General features: G+C 33.4%; 1 protein-coding gene across 1 annotated transcript; it reads left to right on the forward strand.

Annotated features, from left to right (window-relative positions):
* The first annotated feature begins 4990 nt into the window (after window positions 1-4990).
* Window positions 4991-16640, forward strand: LOC141666441 (RNA polymerase I-specific transcription initiation factor rrn3). Its single transcript, XM_074472441.1, has 16 exons — window positions 4991-5146; window positions 5224-5342; window positions 5957-6040; window positions 6146-6217; window positions 6316-6387; window positions 6471-6713; window positions 8205-8315; window positions 8408-8518; window positions 10101-10226; window positions 10333-10401; window positions 10515-10621; window positions 11165-11248; window positions 12535-12622; window positions 13238-13357; window positions 15073-15257; window positions 16003-16640. The coding sequence occupies exons 2-16, from the start codon at window positions 5235-5237 to the stop codon at window positions 16283-16285; spliced, it is 1863 nt and encodes a 620-aa protein (XP_074328542.1). The 5' UTR covers window positions 4991-5146; window positions 5224-5234; the 3' UTR covers window positions 16286-16640.
* The last annotated feature ends 4089 nt before the right edge of the window (window positions 16641-20729 follow it).

Raw genomic sequence — 20729 nt, forward strand, 5'->3', positions numbered from 1 at the left:
CATATACAAATATCAAAAGTGCTAGTTTCAGCCATCACTACTTCTCCAACACTTCAAATCAAAGGAAAGCTTGATAGAATTGATCTAATCCAGCTAAAGAGACCAAGAATGTAGTGGAAAGAATGAATATGGATATCATCTATAGAGAGGGAAAAAGCATCTGTGTGATACAAGGACATCCCAAATTCTCAATAGCCAAGAGGGAAGAGACCAAGAGGCTAAGGGAATAAGCTAAAAAGCTGAAGGCTGACAAAAGAGCACAAGCAAAGCTTGAAAAACAGCTAAAGTCAAATCAAATTGAAGAAAAGAAGAAGATTGAAGACAAGAGTGAAGGAGACAAGACTGAAAGCATAAATGTGGATATGGGGAATATGGTTGGTGAGAGTGTGGAGGAAAGAAGTGAGGAAAGAAAGGAATGGCAGAAAGGGAACAGGAAGAAGGCCAATGCAAAAAGGAAGAGTGGAGATGACACTGAGGAAACCCAATCAAAATCTAAACCACTACCTTCTATTCCTGAACCTATTGTGGCTGATCCCAGTATAAATATCCATGGTGAAACAATCATCCCTAAAGAGGAACCTATTGATTGGGACACCATCAAATTGCCTACCTTCTTAACTACCTCTCCACCACCAAAGAAACTGAAAAGATAATCCAAATCAACATCTCCTCTAACCTCAAGTAAATTCACTCAGAAACATAAACCTAAGCCTAAGCCACAAGTCTCAAAGGATGATTATGTTCACATTTGTGACATAAAAGAATATACAGATATTGAACTCTACCTGGATGAGCTGGAGGAAGTAAGGGGAATAAATGCCTATGGACAGCTACCAGAAAGGTCAGTGTTCAAGTATAAAGGAAGTGTGGAAAGGACTTGACCTCTTCAAAGAATTCTAAGTGAGGGCTATTCTACCTTAATTAGAGTCTACTCAGCTATCAAAAGGGATATTGGCTTTACCAAGACTGTCAAAACTGAGATTCTCAACAAGATTGCCAGCATAAGGAAAACTTGGTGGGAGTCAAATTCCTTGCCTAGAACATTACTCATCCCTGAGCATGGAATTACAATTCATAAGTCACCTCATTGGTTGATGGAGTTCAGAGACAATAAAGGAGTCAGAAGATTTTTCAAACTTAAAGACCAGCTTAAAATTGCCAGTAATAAAACTCTCAAGGATATGCAATCTAAGTTGGATATCGGTGAAGAAGATGAAGCTGAATTCTACAGACAACTCCAACTCCAAGTAGAGGAAATTGACAGGAGGCTAGGGAAGAAAACAAGGGAACAAAGGAAAAGAAAATGATTTGCTCAGACTAAAGGAGCACCCTTGGAAACAATGTAAATCTTCAATTCTATCTCAGTACATACACTTTTGCAGCACTTTTAAATTTCTACTTGGTTTCAACTCATATATTTGTTAAGTGTTTTGTTATCATCAAGTTAACCCTGAATTTATGCCTAAAATTCTAGTAGACATAAATAGGGGGAGATTGTTAGGAATATATGTATTAGTTTGATGATAAGTTAAACAAAACACTTAAGTAGAAATCTAGTGTTTGTAGCCTCAACGGATAAGACCACCTTGGCTATCCGTTGATGGAGTAGCTTTACTTAGAAATAAGTTTAGTATTGTAGCACATTTCAGTCTCTGTATTTAAGTTATAATTCTTAGAAGTTGTGGGAAATTATAAGTCATATTGACTACTAGTGGATAAGCAAATAGGAGGGCTAATTGTAAATATTTCATGCCTTGTAATTTTGTATAAATGAAGTAGTGTCAACTGATAGATTAAAGGCCTTCAACGGATGAGAAACAAAACTCCAACGGATGTCTCTAAAGCTTCAACGGATAACATCCATCAACGGATGAGTGCATCAACGGATAAAGCCTCAACTGTTAAAGCATCAACGGATGTCACTAAAGCATCAACGGATAAAGCCATCAACGGATGAAAGCTTCAACGGATGCTCAGTTCCATAGCAGTTGATAGTGACAATTCATAAGCTGACAGAGGCACATGGGTTGACAGAGACAATTGGAATGTGGTAGCCTCTTGGAGGAATCAAGAAAAAGCAGCATTTCCATTCTAGTGCAAACAAGGAAGTATTCAAAGATTCACAGATTATCTTAGATTGCATTGGATAGAGAAATGGAGAAGAAACATGTGAAGAACTATTTTATGATTGTATTTTTATCTTTGTCTTTACTTGTAAACTTGGTGATATATAAACCAAGTTGCAGCTAGTAATTATGTGTGAATTTTCCAGAGCTGTTTAGAAAAACTCAGAGAGAAAATCATCTAGTTTGTACTAGGAAGTAGCTGTGAACAATTCTTTGTATCACAGATTTTCTGAAATACACATCTCTGGTGGAACAATAAATCCACCAGAAAAGTTTTTAAAGCCTCTGTGTTCTTACATTTGTGTCTTGAATATACATCTGTCTGCACCTACTCAAAGCAATTTACACACACATCTGTTCATCATACACTTAGCTTTTGAAACTGCTCAAAACTTGAAAAAGTTTTGAGATTTACATTCAACCCCCCTTCTGTAAATCTCATTGTTAGTTCCTTGGGAATAACACAACAACAAACTCCGATACCAATTGTTAGGTCCGTAATCAACTATAGAGGGGGGTGAATACAATTTATGCAAACAATTCGCTAAAGCTTTAACAGAATCAATAATTTTTATATTAGTAGATAAAAACTGATTACAAAAGTACTCTCTCAAAGGATGAACAATTATCCTTGAGATCTGCTAGGTTTTGCGAATAATATATCCATGTACGCAACACATAAAGTGTAAACCTAATATGTGCTTATATAGTGCACAGTTATACAATCAATAAGGAATTATATTACAATAAGGAAACCTAATACATATCCATGTATGATTGCTTCTGAGATAAAGTCCTTCACCGCCTTGAATTTCTGCTTTCTTTTTCCTTTTTGAATTCTACTGATGTGACTAAATCCTGATGACATCAACTGCTGATCATCAAGTACTGATGGACAAGTACTGATGACGCCACCTTTAGTAAATCCTGATATTAAGTCCTGATAGTTTATCTCTTGATATCATCAATTATATCCAACAAACTTAGTGCTTAAGAAGAATACCTAATTTGTTAGAGTCTATTTCGATAACATGTTATTGCTGGAATCAAACCTCTCTCTCGCTCTCACACTCTCTCTCTCATCATCATCATCATCATCATCATCATCATCATCATCATCATCATCATCATCAACAACATCATCATTATCATCATCATCTCTGTATCATAACACAAATATGAAAAACAACGTTAAATAGCCAGAGAGGCGAAGAGAACATTTACAATAGATTTCGATTATATAACAAACAATCTACCACATATAAACAAACAAATCAAATACATAAATAAGCAACCAAACCACACATATATAAATACACATAGATATTCACATACACATAATAAAGAAGAATAAGAAAAGTAGAATATCATTCATGAATTTTAATTTTTGAGAAAGATAAAACTGATTGTTGTAAATGGATGAGGATCCTGATTTTGTTTTTTGAATTATTGTTAGCTTAATATATGGTTTGATTGAAATATGCGAGAGGATTAGGAGGATTAGTTTTTTAATATTTATTAAATGAAATAAATTACCTTAGATGTATTAAAATAATTTTTTTAATTAGTTTAAAATAGCTAAACAAGTCGTCTTATGATAATATCTAAATTTCCTAACTCTTTCTTTAGCACACTTAATGTGGTCGTTTGGTTCAAGATGTGGTATCGGGTTTGAATTAGGGATCGGGGGTAGAGTGGTATTAGGACGAGGTATCATATTTGATATTATGTGTTTGGTTGAATGCTAGAATGAATATTTTTAATTTAAAATGTTTTAAGTCGATAATTTTATTTTAATTAAATATAATAATTCATTATTATTTTAATATATGTTTGGTTTATAAATTTATTTTGGTCACGAACATTTACATTTGATTGCTTAATTAGAAATTAAAATAATAAAATTAAAATTGATTCACATACCCCTCCTCATACCCACATATCCCCTTGGTTATGAAAAACCTATAGCTTCTTAGTTTGAGTAATGTGTATCAAATTCTTTTTTTCATAAACCTAACGTTGATTCAACTTGAAATGACTTAAACCTATATACGATTTTAGAATTTGTCGAATCAAACGAACTTTATAATACATGAATAAGATTCATAACACAAATTTAAACTAATATCATTAAATTTGTAATTTAGGTGTCATAGAATTAATGGCGGACGAATATTTGTATGTGATGGACTAGCAACTGATTTTTTTACGATTTTTGAACTTTACAAAAATATATACGTACTATTTGGTGAAATAAAATACTAAAACAATATATTTGAACAACATAATATGATCATGATTATAAATTTTGCAAATCAGAATTTGATTTACATATTTTTAATTTATCGAGTGATTTTGAAAGATGAAATATATATTATTAATTTATCGGTTCGGTCAAACATTTTTGACCAATTTATCAACGATTTTTCAAAAATCAATAAATTTTAGGGTTTTTTTGAAAAATACCCAAGACTAAAAATATTTTTGCAAAAATGCTGTCATTTTTAAAGTAATTTTCAAAAATATCTTTAATTTGCAAAAATACTATTTTCATTTTTTTTGCAAAATACGGTTTTTTGGCAACTGAAATCAACTAGATGCAAAATTTGATGAGTTTCTGCAACTACATACAACCTCAAATCAACCAAAAAAAACTTTATTCAATTAGTTGCATATCTGGTTAATTTTGGTTGATTTCGTAAAATCACAAAAAAATTTAGAAAAACTAGTATTTTTAATAAATTTTCTAAATTTTATAACAAAGAAATAAAGAATATAACCAAACAAAATAAAAAATTTACGGACCAAACAATAAAAAAAATAAAAAGGGGGGAAAATAACTTAACCATGGTTAAGAGGAGTCGGGTGGGATAGAGTTAGGGTTTAGTGCCGAAGCCTTAAGCCTCCTTTCGCAACTACCACCGCGTCAGTTGTTCTCGCGGGGAGAGAGACAGAGAGACAAGAATTAAACTACGCCGTATTAATCACCATCATCTCTCTTCCTTAGATTCAACTCATCTGTAAGTTTAATCTTTTTAATCACTCTCTTAGTTATCGATTAGTAATATTATATTTACTCAATTGAGTCATCACACAGGTTGTATTGTAATGGGCGTACAATTAGCAGAAGGTCATCAAGTGGAGATGGGAGATGTTAATTACACTGATTTGGAAGTTTCGTATCATGTTAGGGATGCTCTTAAATCCGCACGCTTGGTAATTCCCCATCTTTTAATCCGTATATGTGTGTGTATTTTTTTTTGAATTAAAATGTTATTACGGTTCGAATTGGCTTAGTTTGTCGAATTAAGTCGCGGTTCGGTATGTGATTTTTTTTATACACAAACAAGTTGTATTACTACGTCTTAGCTGGAAACTAGGTCTATGTTATTTGTTCCTCAAGTTCGCATTTTGGTTATGTCACAATAACTTGTTGAGCTTTTTAGTATTGAACATGTTCACTGTAATATGTGTGCTGTTTGTGTTTTAAATAAGTGGCTCTCTGCTCACCCTGGCCTTAATTTCTGGTTCCGACAATGTTTACATGTATGTATGTGAATGGAATTAGGCATAAAAAATGTTACTTTGTGTTACATGTTAGTTTCTTAATGGTCTTACTACTTTCAGTTCTGACTATATTTCTGAAATATTTTATCTTTTTTCATGTATTAAGTGATGATAAAGGAACTATTAGCAGCACCAAAATAGTTTTTTTTTTTGTAGCAGATTTTTTACAACTTCAAGGTTATACATGATTTTGGACAGATGTATAGGTTCGGCTATATTCAAATGACGCAGCAAGTAATTAATAGTGATTTATAAGTTTTCAGGGTCAATCTGACAGTTATCACGAGTTGATCGGGATTCTGCACCATACTGAACGCCTAGCACCAGATGAAGTGGCCATGCTTGTGGTAGGTTGAGTGTTTTTGAAAAGTATATGCACTAAAATGTGTAAACTTTATGTCCTCTTATTACTTCTGTAAAGGCTTACCTAATGTTGTTTTATGATTGAAAAGACAAGTTTGAAAGCCCTGTCTGGAGCAGTTTCTTACATAGATTCTGATCACCACAAAATGCTTCTTTCTTCTGTAAGTAATAGTGCATTAATATTTTTGCTCATTTCTTTTTCCATTATTTTTTTAGGATTTTAGTTTTTTGGTTGTTAAAGAAAGTTTGTTACCTTCAGATAAGTGGCATGAGCTTGTGGAACTATGGTCCAGATGTGATGGATGTATTGGTTGAGTTGGTTGTTGCTTTGGTATGTAATGCTACTCACTATACAATAATGATTATCATTGCTTGTTCTTATCAAGGATTAGTTTTGCTTTGACTACATTGTAGGCTGCAGTGAGCGGAAAATACCTCCATCTATGCATGGATATGCTTGTAAGAAATTTTGTGCCGCCTTTATCTTTCCTTAGGCTATTACAGCAGCCACGTGGTCTTGCAAAAAAGGAGCAAGTTCTTTGTCGTGTGCATGCTGCTCTAAAGGAAATTGCTGATTTAGTTCCCCTCGCACCACTGAGATTGGAAAAAGTTATCAAGGAGAGGATGCCCCACAGATCCTCAAAGCAACCTTGGATTGTAAGTTTACTTCATCTGCTTCTCGTCTTTTTGGGGACATGCTCCTCTGTAACCTTGGCTGGAAGTACATTTTTTATGCATGTCTATGTAGACTATATAGCACATTATCGATTTGTTAAATAGAAATTTAGAATGAATTTTGTTTGATCTAGTTGCAAGTTGTTTCAAGTAATTTGATTAAAGGAAATGTCGGGGCCTATATTGACTCCAAAAAAATTTACCTTTTGAGTCCAGTTGCTTTTATGGTTGTATTAAACTCTTTGTTTTAGTCTCTCTTGGCAGATAAATCATAAATCTTTTACGCTTTGTACACTATCTGTTTTGCGTCTTTTTGGGGCAAATGCTCAATCTGTTCCTAGGCAGAAGTACATTTTTTGATGCATGTTTTTATAGCCCATAGCTCGTAATAAATTCTAAAAATGAAATTATTGACTTTATTGGTTGGGTTTAATTGCAAGTTGTGTTAAATAAGTAGTAAATTAATAATGGGAAGTTCAAGGCCCAAATCAATACTATAAGATTGAGTGATTGACTTGTTAAGTCAAACTGCTTTCATGCTTGTATCTATCTTTGTTTTAGTCTCCCTTGGTTGACAAATTCTTGACACTTAGATTTTTTTAAACATTTCTTCATACGTCAGAAAAGCTTGCAACTTGAAAGCATTACATGTAGCATGTTGCGAAAATAGTTTTTTGACGTTCTAAAGGTGTGCTGCCTCCTAGGAGCAGATCTTAATTTTCTTTGGCGATACTCACATTATATTAAAAAAAACTTGGATACAGCTTTGGATGAAGTTGGGATCCATGCCGCTGCATCAGTGGTTGCTAAGAATTTTTCTTAGCACCCTTGCTTAATAAACAGCTCTGCTGCAATGGATGGCAGGGTCCATAATCTGAAGCACCGGAGAGATCCGGTAGCTGGGAAGCGGCCTATAAGTTCCTACGTTATGCCTGTTTGCAGGTGACTACAAGTCCTAGTCAATATGTTCCATCAAGTACAACATTAAATAAGGGAGATACTTTTCTGGCTAATGTTGTGTACGATACCTCTCCCCTTAACTTTCACTTGATGTACTTGGCCACTCTGTTGCCCCTAGAGTGATGCACAACTTATTTTATAACGTACTTGTTGAATTTATGGAACTTTGTGAGCTTGTGTGTATCATACTGTGAATGTTGTGAGGGACTTGATTTTGTTGTGTGCTTGGACAGCAGAGTTATTGATAAACTGAAAGCTTAGGAAACATTTTAGGTCCATAGTTATTGAAATTTTAGGAAACATTTTAGGTTCCATAGCTATTGAAATTTATTTTTATCTTTCATCGTCCTAATTTGGAGTCTGAAATTAGGATCCTGGTTATTAAAATTGGATTGGTTTATCATAGTTATGCATCGTATAAATTGTTTCGTATAAGGTATAGAAGTACACGATTCATTTTTTAATTTTATATGGACATGCATATGATAATAATCAAGTAATCACTCTTTGTAGTTTTCGGTTATATATGTGGAGAATATGCTGAGATTGGATGGTGGTGCTATGGGAGACCTAGTTGGCAGAACTATGCTTGTGGAAGTGATGAACAGGATTGTAGAATTGGATGTGAGTTTTCTCTATGTTTTAAAAAAATACTGGTTAAAGAAATACATTATATATAGATTAAGTATTGTATATATGGCCTGTTTCATTTGTAGGTCGAAATAGGATGGGACGAAATTCTGATTGATGATTCCAATAAAGGCATGTTCGAGATGGAATTGGAAGAAAGGGAGATGTCTTCAGAGGCTGAAATAGGCAAAGAGAAGGTATTGTATTCACCTTTCTTTACATATTTTCTTTTGTATGAATCTAGAGTATAGTACTTGTGCAGTTTTGGTGTGTAAAGTGTATGATAATTAAGCATTTACTATTTGTCATATCTTCCCTTTTGTGACTCTGGCATTCTTGTTCTTGTATGAAGCCATATCAGTTAAATCTGGATGTCTGGTGGGACAGGAGACAATTATTTTGCAGCAGAAAACCTTGTTCAAACTATGAAGTTACTATATTTTACAGTGTACCTGTTGCCTTAATCTTGCATGTTACAGCTATAATTTTGGGAGTAGTGGGGACTTGGGTACTAATCTTAATCAGACCTGTATGAAAGAATTTGGGGTTAAATATCTTAGAAGGACAATGTTGTGATAGTTTCACCCCTGTGCATCATATTAAAATAACTTGCTCTAACACTTCTTTTGTTGAGTGTGTGATGAGGAACGAGAATAAATAATTAATATATATGTTATTAATTAGTTTATATTTATTTAGTGTAAAGATAAATAATGTATTTATCTATATGTTTATATGTGGGGCTAGGAGTATATTAATTAGGTAATTTATTTATATTAAAGCCCAATTGTTTGTGGGCCTTAGTCCATTAGGTTATTATATTATGGTTTGTATTTCCTATATAAGCATTGTAATCCCCCACATATTACTTAGCTTTGATTATACATTTTACTGGGAATATCTTTGATTATTATTCTCGGATATCGTATAATTCTCTGCGTTTAATTGCTGTTAATTATCGTCCTACATCAGTGGGATAGGCAGATGCACTGAAATTTATGTTTCCAGGATTGAGGGAGAAACAAGCCTGTAATTTATGCATGATCAGTAGATTGAATTGCAAGCTGCTTCTTATCACTATTTGAGTTGATTTGAGGATGATGTAATTATACGCCAAAGTGTTGTTTAAGTTCTAACCAGCTTAAATCACGTGTGATGCACGAGTTTGTTAATATTCAAATAATTTTAAAATTTTGTTTATCCAATCAATTAATTACTTTAATATATTTATGTAAATATATGATAATTATAAATTTATAATAAAAGAATTAGGAAGAAGCTATAGGCGTAGTTTAGTAGAATAAGTGATGGTCGTAGTTTAGCGGGATAAGCAGATTATATCTAGTAATTTAGCAATTTAGTAGTTTAACATGTATATAACATTATTTAATTTTATTTTTAATAATCGAAATAGGGGGATAACCGTTAAACCAAAATAATTTTAAAATTTTGTTTATCCAATCATATAATAACTTTAATATATTTATATAAATAAATAATAATTATAAATTTATAATAAAAATAATAAAAGTATTAGGAAGAAGGTATAGTCGTAGTTTAGTAGAATAAGTTCTGGTCGTATTTTAGCGGGATACGCAGATTATATCTAGTAGTTTAGCAATTTAGTAGTTTAACATGTATATAACACTATTTATTTTAATAATCGATATGGGGGGATAACCGTTGAACCAAAATATACACCATTCCGGTTATAATATTATAAAGTAGATATTTTGGTTTTTCTGTTGGTCTGATTTGTTAATGCAAATTCTGTTTCAGATATGTAAAGATACTTCTAACCAGAAGACTCTTTCGGGAAATGAAGTTGCTGAGCACTTAGATCTTTTGATGGTATTCATATTTGAACACCTCAAATTATGTTATGAAAGTGGTCGTCTGGATCAGGTACTGTCTTCTGCAGCACTTCAGCCTTTACAAGGCTTTGTTTTTCTTGGTGGTTTAAAATTGCTAAATCTCATGTGGACAAGTATACCGAATCGTATGGTTGTAGGTATTTGAAGTACTTCTCCTCTCATTCCGGAGTACCGTGTTAAATGTATACAAGTCGAAGTTTTCTCAGGTAAAATATGAAACTTCTTAAATTTCCTTCTTTCAGACAACTGTCAATAAGTTGATTTTGAAGCTTATGCATTATGACACCCTCCCCTAACTTGAACTTGCCTTTATGTGTAGTTCGTGATGTTCTATGCCTGTTCACTAGATCCTTCAAACTGTGGGAAAAGATTTGCAGACATGCTTGTTGACATTTATAAAAACAGCACCTATGTATTGGAATGGAGGTAAGTTGGAAGATAATCCAAGTGTTTCTACCAAGAGGATAAACCATAAAACTTACTGTATAGCAAATATGGTGAATTGTCGTAGGTAGAAGCTCTCGGCTGTTTATCTTGGGAAATATTTTTTGAACAGGTTGATACTGCATTGTTGATGAGGGGTTTTATGTGTCAAACTAAATGAGCATATGATAGGTTCTGATAATGGCACTGCATTTTATCAGAGACAGAGCTAGGATGTGAGAGTTGTCGCTTGTCGGGGCGAATTTTTTTACCTTAAAACTTAAAATGTTAAAAAAAATTCAACAGGTGTGTGTACTTTATATGTGTATAATAATAATGTAAAAGTAATATATTTAAATCTATAATTTTTTTTATTTACCATCAAATCTATTATTTTCAAATTACTTGTTTGTGATGTTTTTGTAAATGGTCAAGTTCAATATCTGGTATAAGTTTTCGCAACTTGATTTACCTAGCAATGAACTGGTATACAAATGATTTGGAAGCTGTATCTTCTCTCGTCTAATGATCTGCATTTCCTTGCAGAATGGGAGCTGTTTCTTATCTTGCAAGTTACTTGGCTCGTGCAAATTTCGTGCCAGCCTCAAATGTCGTCACTATACTGGAAAGGTTTGCATCAATCTTCATTAAGTCTCCTTTAAAGTAATGTAGGGGTATGAAGTTGGTTTTCAAGGATTACATGTAAAAGTCGTGATATGTTGTGAAATTTAGCATATTTAGGGACACTATAGCAAAAAAAGTAGGAGACAAGAACCTGATGGTTGCCTAACATGTTGCCTCGTGATACCCTTCACAGATCATAATGTTGATGACACTATAGTGATTCAATTGGGTTAGACGAAAACCAAATTAATTGTTAACAATATTTTTTAATTGACTTGAGAGATCTTATAACAAATTAAGTAGAGGAAAGGGATGTGATCAAGCTTAGCGTGGTATGTGTTTTGCTTGATAAGAGATTGAGTAACTTGTGATTGGAAAATTTAGTTTGTGACTGAAATTATCTGATGTCAATAGTATCAATATGTAAGGCAGATGTTGCACGTGTCTGAAACCTGAGCAACTTTTCAAAGTTTCAGTTTCTTTTGGTTTCGAGCATATAAGTAATAAATTGTATGGAGATCTTGTCAGGGACTCGGAGGCTTGTCTGTGGGAGTCAATTGGGAAAGTGGGTTCCGCTTCATTTTTAAAATCTTTATACTATCTGTCATTTTTGGATGCATGGTTGACATATTGTATTATATTTAATGTGAAAGGTGCTGAAGATGCTTCTTTGAATGATTGGTTGAGAGATGTGTTGGAACATTACAGCTAAGTTACCCGGACTCTTCAATTTTGCCCTCATACCCGTGTCCACCGGACATGACATGGGTGTGGGTATGAGATCTGAGTCGGATCCTTCATATGGAAATCGGACACTTTGGCCTTAAGTAATCTAGTTCAAAATGATTTAAAGGGTCTCATAACAACTGCATTCTCTTATTTCTAGGGAGGGATGTCTATAGATTACTATTTTCATGTTATTCTTTTGATTTATGTTATAAATATGACATAAAGATGCCGAATCCCCGCACCCGTGTCCGATTTTGGATCCACACCCACAAATCCTAATTTTTTAAAAACTAAAAGTCTGACACTTGAATCTGCACCCGTATCTGACACCTGTACCAGAGTCCGGGTAACTTAGCATTAGAGTATGAACATGTTGGAAACATTTAAAGCGTGAAATATTGATTAATATTACTGTTGATATTGAAGTAATATGAAGAATGCCGTATGGTTTTAATGAATAAGCATTTTAATCTATTTATAATTCATCTATTGTTAATTTTTGAAACCCACTTCTCTTCAGGACCCTTTAGTCCTTACTAATAACTGCGCTTGTGCTATTTCAGTCTGGTAGATTGGTGTTTGACTTACTGCAAAAGCCAAAAGGGTGAAACTAATCCAAAAAGTCATAGAGTCTTTTACTCTGGATTTCAGGTACTGTAACTATAATACATGATTCAAAATATTAAATTAAATAGACTAAATTGATAACCCATTATACTACATTGAAAATCACATCATTATCGAATATTTTATTTATATGCGAGGACTTTGTACTTAAGAAATGTAAATAAGTAGCAAGTAAAATAAAGAAGAGTTTGCATTTAAGTAGGTGGTTACCCTTTGCATAGTTAAATTCTATGAATTGCTGTTGGCTTATAGCAACACCCTTAAATGTAAAAGAAGCTGCTGATCCATATGTTTTTACTCTTATTTTGGCAAGTATTCCCTTGGATAATGTTTATAGTTCTGTTTTTGCTCTTTATAAAATGAAAGTCTCCTTGTAAGAAAAAATGGTATATAACCTGGGGTGGGTGGTTGACTAAGTGGCAGAGGCCTTCAGGAATAATCTTAAGGTCACTGGTTCAAGTCTTCATCTGTGGTCCAATTTCCTTATTTTGATAGCATAATAAATGGCGTGTATAATATTTGCTGAAGTAATCTGACAAAGTTAAATGATGATATTGTATCTTTCCGTTAATTTGGATGATTAACTTTTTCATCAATTTACTTATATGTGTCAAATTGTTTTCCTGCTGTCTTTTGCAGGCCATTATGTATATTCTTTGTTTCCGTATGAGATCAGTGATGGGCCTTTCCTGTAATGATATAAAGCTATCTCATTTGCCTATACGAGCAATTTTGAAGCACTCATTAAACCCTCTAAAGGTGAAGTTTGTCTCCCTCCCCCATTTGCAATTCTACTGTTTACTTCTACCCCCTCCCTTCCTCCCTCAGGCATCTGCTTCTCTCCCCCCCCCTCACACACACACACACACATCTGGTCAGGGTGGCAAAATTAGACACGACCCGAAACCTGACACGAACTCGACACGAGAAAATGCGAATTAGAATTTGGGGTCGGGTTCGGGTTGAACAAAAATTAACCTGAAAAAATCGGGTGAATTTCGGATCAACCCAAAATTACTCAAAATCAACCCGGTATATAATAGTACTAGTACTACTTGCATACTTAATGGGCTAGTCTACTGTCATGTCCATCTGGCTCAATAAAAGGAGTATCATAGTTTTGGGTCTCGTCATCATTATCAAACACTCTATTCTATTTGTTTTCTTCTTCAACATATCTCAGTTTTCAAGTCTTGGCATGTATCTTTCTTTCTCTCTCCCAAACACAACTACCTTGTCATATGCTAGTCTACTCTCATTTATAGTATTTACTCACATTTGCCGTCGATAATTACGACTTGGGGAGAAACTTCTAATTGTTAGATTTAGCAAAAAAATCTGAGCTTATTCATGTTTATATATGTCATGATATTTGTATATATTATGAATATACTTATACTAGTATATAACCCGTGCGAAGCACGGTTGTTTTTATCATTATATATTGTAAATTCTAATTTTAATATGTTCCTGTCAGGATTCGAACCTTATACTTCTTATAGAATACTATTTTTTTTCATAATTTTAATATATTGATGGCAGGATTTGAAACTTATTCCTTTTAAATAATACTAATTTTTAAGAATAAATCTAACGGTTCTCGTCGATTTGATCCGACGGCTCTGGATTGAGTGACCAATGACCAACAACCATCGATAACCAAACTTTTAATGTTTCGTTTTTAATATAATAGTATATATAGATTGGATTGAGTGACCAATGCCCAACAACCAACAAACAAATTTTCAATGTTTCGTCTTTAATATAATAGTATAGATTTTTAAATATAATATAAGTGTCCTATTTTAAATATAATAGAATTGATAGGCGAGTAATTTTAGGTGTCCTGTTTTAAATATAATATAGAAATATAATATAAGTGTCCTACTTTCAATATAATAGAACGACCAACAACCAACAACCAAACTTTTAATGTTTCGTCTTTAATATAATAGTATAGATAACATACATTTTGCTATCTTAAATCTTCTGGGTTCTTCAACTATAGCTGGCATATGAATTTTATAAGCTAAGTTGGATTATTTCGTGTCGGGTTCGGGTTACCCGAGACCCGAACAGGGTGGGTTCGGATTCACATATTCCAACGTTTCGGGTCGGTTCGGGATCGGGTTGGACTAAAAATAGGACCGGGTACGGTCAACCCCGACACGAACCCGACCCATTACCCGAAATTCCCACCTCTTCATCTGGTCTTAGGGGTGAGTGTAATTTTACAATTAATTCTTAGTCAAATGTATCCTTTGTAAGTTGTAACTTGTCGGTACTTGCATATGAAAAATTTATTATCTAAATGTTATTATTAATAACTAAATTTGACGATCAACATTGTGGATCAGAAGCAGAATACTAATCGATCGCTATTGATGTATAAAGATGTTTTTGTCTTTAAAAGGTTCCTCTTTTAAAAAGAACATTTGTCTTCTCTAACTTCTTTTTTATCATAATCTTGACAGGTATGCTTGCCATCAATAGTACACGAATTTTTGCAGCAGGCTAAAGCAGCTGAGCTATTCAGTGTGTCAGAGGATTTCCCCTTACTTGGTGTACCGGAATCAGAAACCTCTGGGGACTTTGGTGGCTTAGAAAGACTTGACATGTTCTTTCCCTTTGATCCATATCTATTACAAAATTCTGACAGGTTCATGTTCTTATCTTGCTAATAAAAATATTCTTTTTTTTGTGACTTATTTATACACATCAAGAATTTCAAAATGTTTGTGCCATTAAATCTAGCATAAATCCTGTATACACTTCAAGAATTTTAAAATGTTTAACTTTATCATAACATATGTTGGTCCATCCTATATTTAGTATGTATACATCTCCCAGATCTTGAGGTTCTACCTTAATGTTATATTTTCCCCATAACAAACTGCTTGGTCAGGGCCAGATTACTTCTGATATACCATGTAATCTCTGAGCACTTTAGGCCAGAGTAGGATGTAAAAATGAAAAGATAAATAGTTTCCCGTTTAATAATGTTTGAGAATATTTATTCTAAAGAGTGATGGGAGAATGTTGCAATATGATTGACCATTCAGAATGATGAGAGAAAGTCGCAGAATAATAGACCACTAGATGTGTCTGCCCAATAGTAATGTTGAATAAAATAATACATTTTATAATTTATAGTAACCTTGCTACGGCTTTGAAATAGGAAGCAGCGAGATAAGTTGAATATTTTTGTTTAGCCATTCTATTGTTCCCCACTTTCAGTTACAACTGAGGAATAGTATTGTCATTTTTCACCTGTCATTTCTCTTAAGCTCCCATTATAAACGCTATCTAGCATAAAATTTATTAGGAACACAATTGATGTATTTATTTTCTTGGGGCTTTCTTGAGCATTTTAATCACCTAAAATTTAAATGCTGGTTGTGAAGATTTATACGGCCAAACTTCATCTATTGGTCAATGGTGAAAAGGCCTTTTGATGACGACGATAGTGATCAAAGTGAAGTTGGCATTGATGAAGATATTGAGGATGGTGGCAGAGATGATGGTAGAATAGCCATGAGTTTTGATGATCTAGCTCTGGATGAATTCGACAATTCCTTGACTAAAATGTCTATTACTCCAAAAAATAAGGGTTTTGGAGGCAGATTACAAGGACACAAGCAAATGCCCTCAAGAATCAGACCTTCTGCAAGTCCAGAATCTTTGTAAATGTGATTGTACTTTGTTGTTGAAGGCTCTGGAAATTCGTCACTGCCTGTTTACCAAAACATCGTGATGCAGCCTTTTGGTTGCGTAGAAAGGGGTGTTGCAACTACGGTTCATGCTTTTGGTTGGTGAATATGATCAAAGCTCGCAACACAAAACTTGTGGCTGCGGTCAAGGGTTTATGTGAACACATATACTAGATATTAAGTAGGGACTTTGTAGTTTTACTTATTCTGTTAAATGGCTAGTGTTGTATGTTTTCGGATTGTTATTTGGATATGTTGAACTCTGTTTAAATCATGCTTTTAAATTCCATTTAAGTTGGGTATGCAATCATAGGCAAACTTGTTTGTTTTTACCAAGTGTTTTCATGATTTTTTTTTTCATGATTGAATAAGAATTCAATTAACATGTATAATTTCGTTCTATAGAAGATTCTGATATTAGTGAAGATTTCTGTGTTCCTCGAGGGCAATAACATAATTGTATTTTGGTAATTGGGATTGATGGGCGTGCATCCTCACGGGAGAGTTGCTTGAGATTAAAAGAAAATAAGTGTAGTATATGGGTATTTTTGTGAATGCGGAGTTATGTTTATATTTACAAATTTATCATTAAGATTTTATATGAAAAAGGAGTTTAACCCCAAGTAATTGAGGATATCCTCGCCCAGTTTTCTCTTGGTAATTATATATTGAGCAATTAGCCAAAAAAAAGTATCAAACTTGTCCATTTTATGGCAGAATAACCATTCAACTGTTTTGTTTACTTAATAAAACAAAAAAACTCAAAAAAAAAAAAACAAACCTACAAACTCTATTAATTGTAAAAGTATAGTAAGGTAATCTATGATAATTCTAAAAAATAGTTATATAAGAGCAACATGAAGAAATTCCCTATTTATTATCCTAAAATATAATTTAAGGAATTAGGCTTAAAAATATGTTATAACTAATGAGTCTTTATTCACTAAGATCCTTCCTCCATTACTAATAAATAACTAACATTCCCTTTTTTTTCTTAACAAGTACTAATTTTTATTAAATAATATAATATTAGAGTACTTTATTTCTCTCTATTTATATAGTGTAAAAAAAGTACCTTTAATAATATAAATCAAATACGGAACCAATACATAATTTATATTATTGGAACTCAAATTTTTATCAATATTTTGAATTACTAAGATTCAATATTTTATATTAAATATAAGAATGAACTATCACTCTGTTGCTTGGCTCCGTCCCTTTTTTGGTATATTAGAATGGAGAAGTCATTTTTTTGGTACATATGTTCAAAAAATTCCATTTATAGTACTGAGATTCTACAACTGACACCCAGAACAAGTGGCGTTCTGGGTCTTTTTAAATTTTTTTTTCTCTTTTTCCCGTGATGAAGTTGTGTTAATGTGTTTTTGAACGAAATAAAATTAGATAAAGGGCTATTTTTGGACTCCCATATTAAAAAAATGGAAAATGTTTTTAGTAATTTTTTTTGTTGGCTTGTAATGTAAACCTAATTTATGTGTGTATTTTTTAATTTAAATAAAAAACCGTACAAATAAGATTTTTCTAGCTCCGAAAAGGGTGTCGTGCAATGTGAGTGTATAATTTTTAGGTGAGTGCATGTTTTGGCACGTGCGTATGTAAATAACCGTAGTTTTTTTGGGATCCAAATTTTTTTGTTGTGTTGTAATGTAAACCTATATTTTGGGAAAATTTTAATTTTGAATTAAAAATTTATATGGCCAACACTTTTGTAGCTTCGAAAATGGTGTCTTGAGCGGCGAATGCGTAATTGTCACGGGAGGGCAAATTTGTGCACGACATATTTAAATAACCGGAAATTTGTTTAGGTCCATTTTGTAGGTATGTAAAAATATTTGGAGTCTGTATGATTAAATAATAAATAAACATTTGGAGTTTTTTTTATTAAAAACTAATATCACTAACACTTTTGTAGCTTCGAAAATGGTGTATTGAGCGGCGAGTGCTTAATTTTAAGCGAGATCATGTTTGGGCGTAATTGGCAAAAAATTTGTATATGTTACATTTTAGTTTTTAATTTGAAACTCGAGAAAGGGTGTCATGAGGGATAAAGAATTTAAAAGTACGTTGTAACGGAAAGTGGATAATGAAAATGATAAAGTAGGAAGTAGGAAGTACATTGCAACTGAAAAAGGGATAATGAAAGAACTCTCAAATTCTTTAGTCATCCGCAAGATTAATAACGTAATGATCAAATTCTTGATCTTCAATCTCGTTAGCTTTTTCATAATTTTCTTCCTCATCCCCTTGAATGTGAGGGGAGGTATGCTTATGAACTCCCTCCCCATTTTTGTGGGTTGATGCGTGCCTACTCGACCGAGTTTGACGCGGTGGTCACGGGTCGGGGCCGTGAGTGCTATAACAGATGTTTGTAGCCATACCAACATCATCGTGGCCTTGAGAAAAATCCCCAAGTTTGACAATATACTTAGCATATTTCTTATCCCACTGTTGTTCCTCTTCACGTATTTTTTCACTCCTACACCTTGCGACTACATCCTCGGCCTCCCTTTTCCTCATCTCAAGTTCGTCCTCCATGAAGTGGTAGTATCGACACATTTCTTTTAATTCATAATCATATTCTTCCTTTGAAATATTACCAGCGTTGAAATTCTTATTAATGTTATCTTCGTACCGGATCGATGATTTCATAAACTCGAAGTGCATTTCCCCATACCCAATAAACTGTTCATTGTCACGGACGGCGAATCTATGTGCAGCCCGTATAGCTCGCATTCTTCGGATAAATTATTTGACCTCACTGATTTTTGCTCTGTGAGATTCAGTAGGTGCCTGAGATTCGGTCCATTTATACCAATTAACTTCCCCGTTGTTACGCATTTTCGAGCTTGCGTGTCCCTTACCCTTGTCCATGACCTCAGTGTATGAATCTAAAAATGTGGAAAATTTTAATGTGGAGAGGGGTGAAGTTGAGATGATGACTTATAGGTCCGCAGATATTTATAGGCCAAAAAATGAACCGGTAAAACTTTAAACTTTGAACTGGGGAAATAATGATGAAGGTGAATTTAATAGTTTGAGTTTTCAAATCATTTAAAATATTTGCACGTGACTAAAGTTCTGAATTATTACATGTGCATTACCTTTGAAAATACACAATACTTGTTTCAACTTATCCTATTTTCGAGGAGATTCGCACATGAGGTGTTTAATGTAGTGATGGACAAGAAGAAGATATTTGAGGGAAAAAACTATTACAATGAGGCAAAGAAATTACATTGTTTGCTAAAAATCAGCAAGGTTAACAACATATTCATCAGACTATTCACCAGACTCTTCATCCTCAGCCTCCATCTCTAGGTGTTGCTGATGAGCCACAACGTACCTTGCTATTAAGTTATCGTCTTGTTCGATAAGGTTGATTTCCATTATGTCATATTTTTTGTAAACCTCATCCACCTGACGGATACGTTCCTCCTCCGTTTGGGACATATCGTTATAGGCCCTTTCAATCTTCATTTTATCAGCTTTTATTTCGTCCAATATTTTGTGATTAACCTTACCATACGATTTCTTCGCGATTTTGGATTCTTTCTTTTTCCTTCCACGTTCAATGGATTCAGCTAAACTTAGTTGACGCATACCTCTCTTAACATTTGTAGGCGTTGCATGCCCTTTGCCCTTATCCATTTTATGTGTAATAAGATGCCTACAGTTGGAACATATGGTTTAAAGTTATGAAGTATGATGTATTTATAGGGAAAAATGAGCCTTATAGTGGTACAACTTAAAGGTTATTTTGCATTCTTACCGTATGCTCAATGACAAATATAATATTAATATGTCATCCAACAACCACTGAAATCTTATCAGCCTTTAATAAAGACTTTGAGTTGTCATATTTTCACATGCTATTATCTTCAATTATTTTGAAATGACTACTCGTTGTAGTGAAAGTAAGAAAAATGAAATGTCATTATGTAACAACTATAGAGCGTGAATAAAGATTGAAAGCAAAATAAGATTGTCCTTAATAGTCCATTGCATGTTTGAATTACTTTTATCAGTGGGTTGTATAGTCTATTACTGTCATTCGAAGTAGCTTTACAGTTGTTAAAACAAATGAAAATGTGAGTAGATAAGTATGGAGTTTATTGTCTCATGTTGGCAATGTGTTGCAATATCATATTTCCCGTTATCATTGATGTATCATTTTATTTTTCCAATGGTTCCCTTGTAACATTATTTTCATTTGGATCAAGTTTTAAATTTTTTAAGTATGCACCATTTGGAGCTAGTTTAGAAAGCATTGTGAATACTAATACCAGGAACGAAAATGAGTTGATTGTGACATAATAAAATACAACAAGTCCGAAAGTGACCATAACTAATAAAGTAAAGTCTAAACTGCATACAAAATGAAAACATGGCATAAATAA

The sequence above is a fragment of the Apium graveolens genome, chromosome 6, assembly GCF_009905375.1.
Source record: "Apium graveolens cultivar Ventura chromosome 6, ASM990537v1, whole genome shotgun sequence".
Classification (NCBI taxonomy): domain Eukaryota; kingdom Viridiplantae; phylum Streptophyta; class Magnoliopsida; order Apiales; family Apiaceae; genus Apium; species Apium graveolens.

What these genes read in the sequence shown, in the direction of transcription:
- LOC141666441 (XM_074472441.1), top strand. Translation starts at nt 5,235, where the DNA reads ATGGGCGTACAATTAGCAGAAGGTCATCAAGTGGAGATGGGAGATGTT. An exon ending in TTGAGTTGGTTGTTGCTTTG is followed by an intron (nt 6,388 to 6,470) that starts GTATGTAATGCT and finishes ACTACATTGTAG; the next exon opens with GCTGCAGTGAGCGGAAAATA. An exon ending in ACTCATTAAACCCTCTAAAG is followed by an intron (nt 13,358 to 15,072) that starts GTGAAGTTTGTC and finishes TAATCTTGACAG; the next exon opens with GTATGCTTGCCATCAATAGT.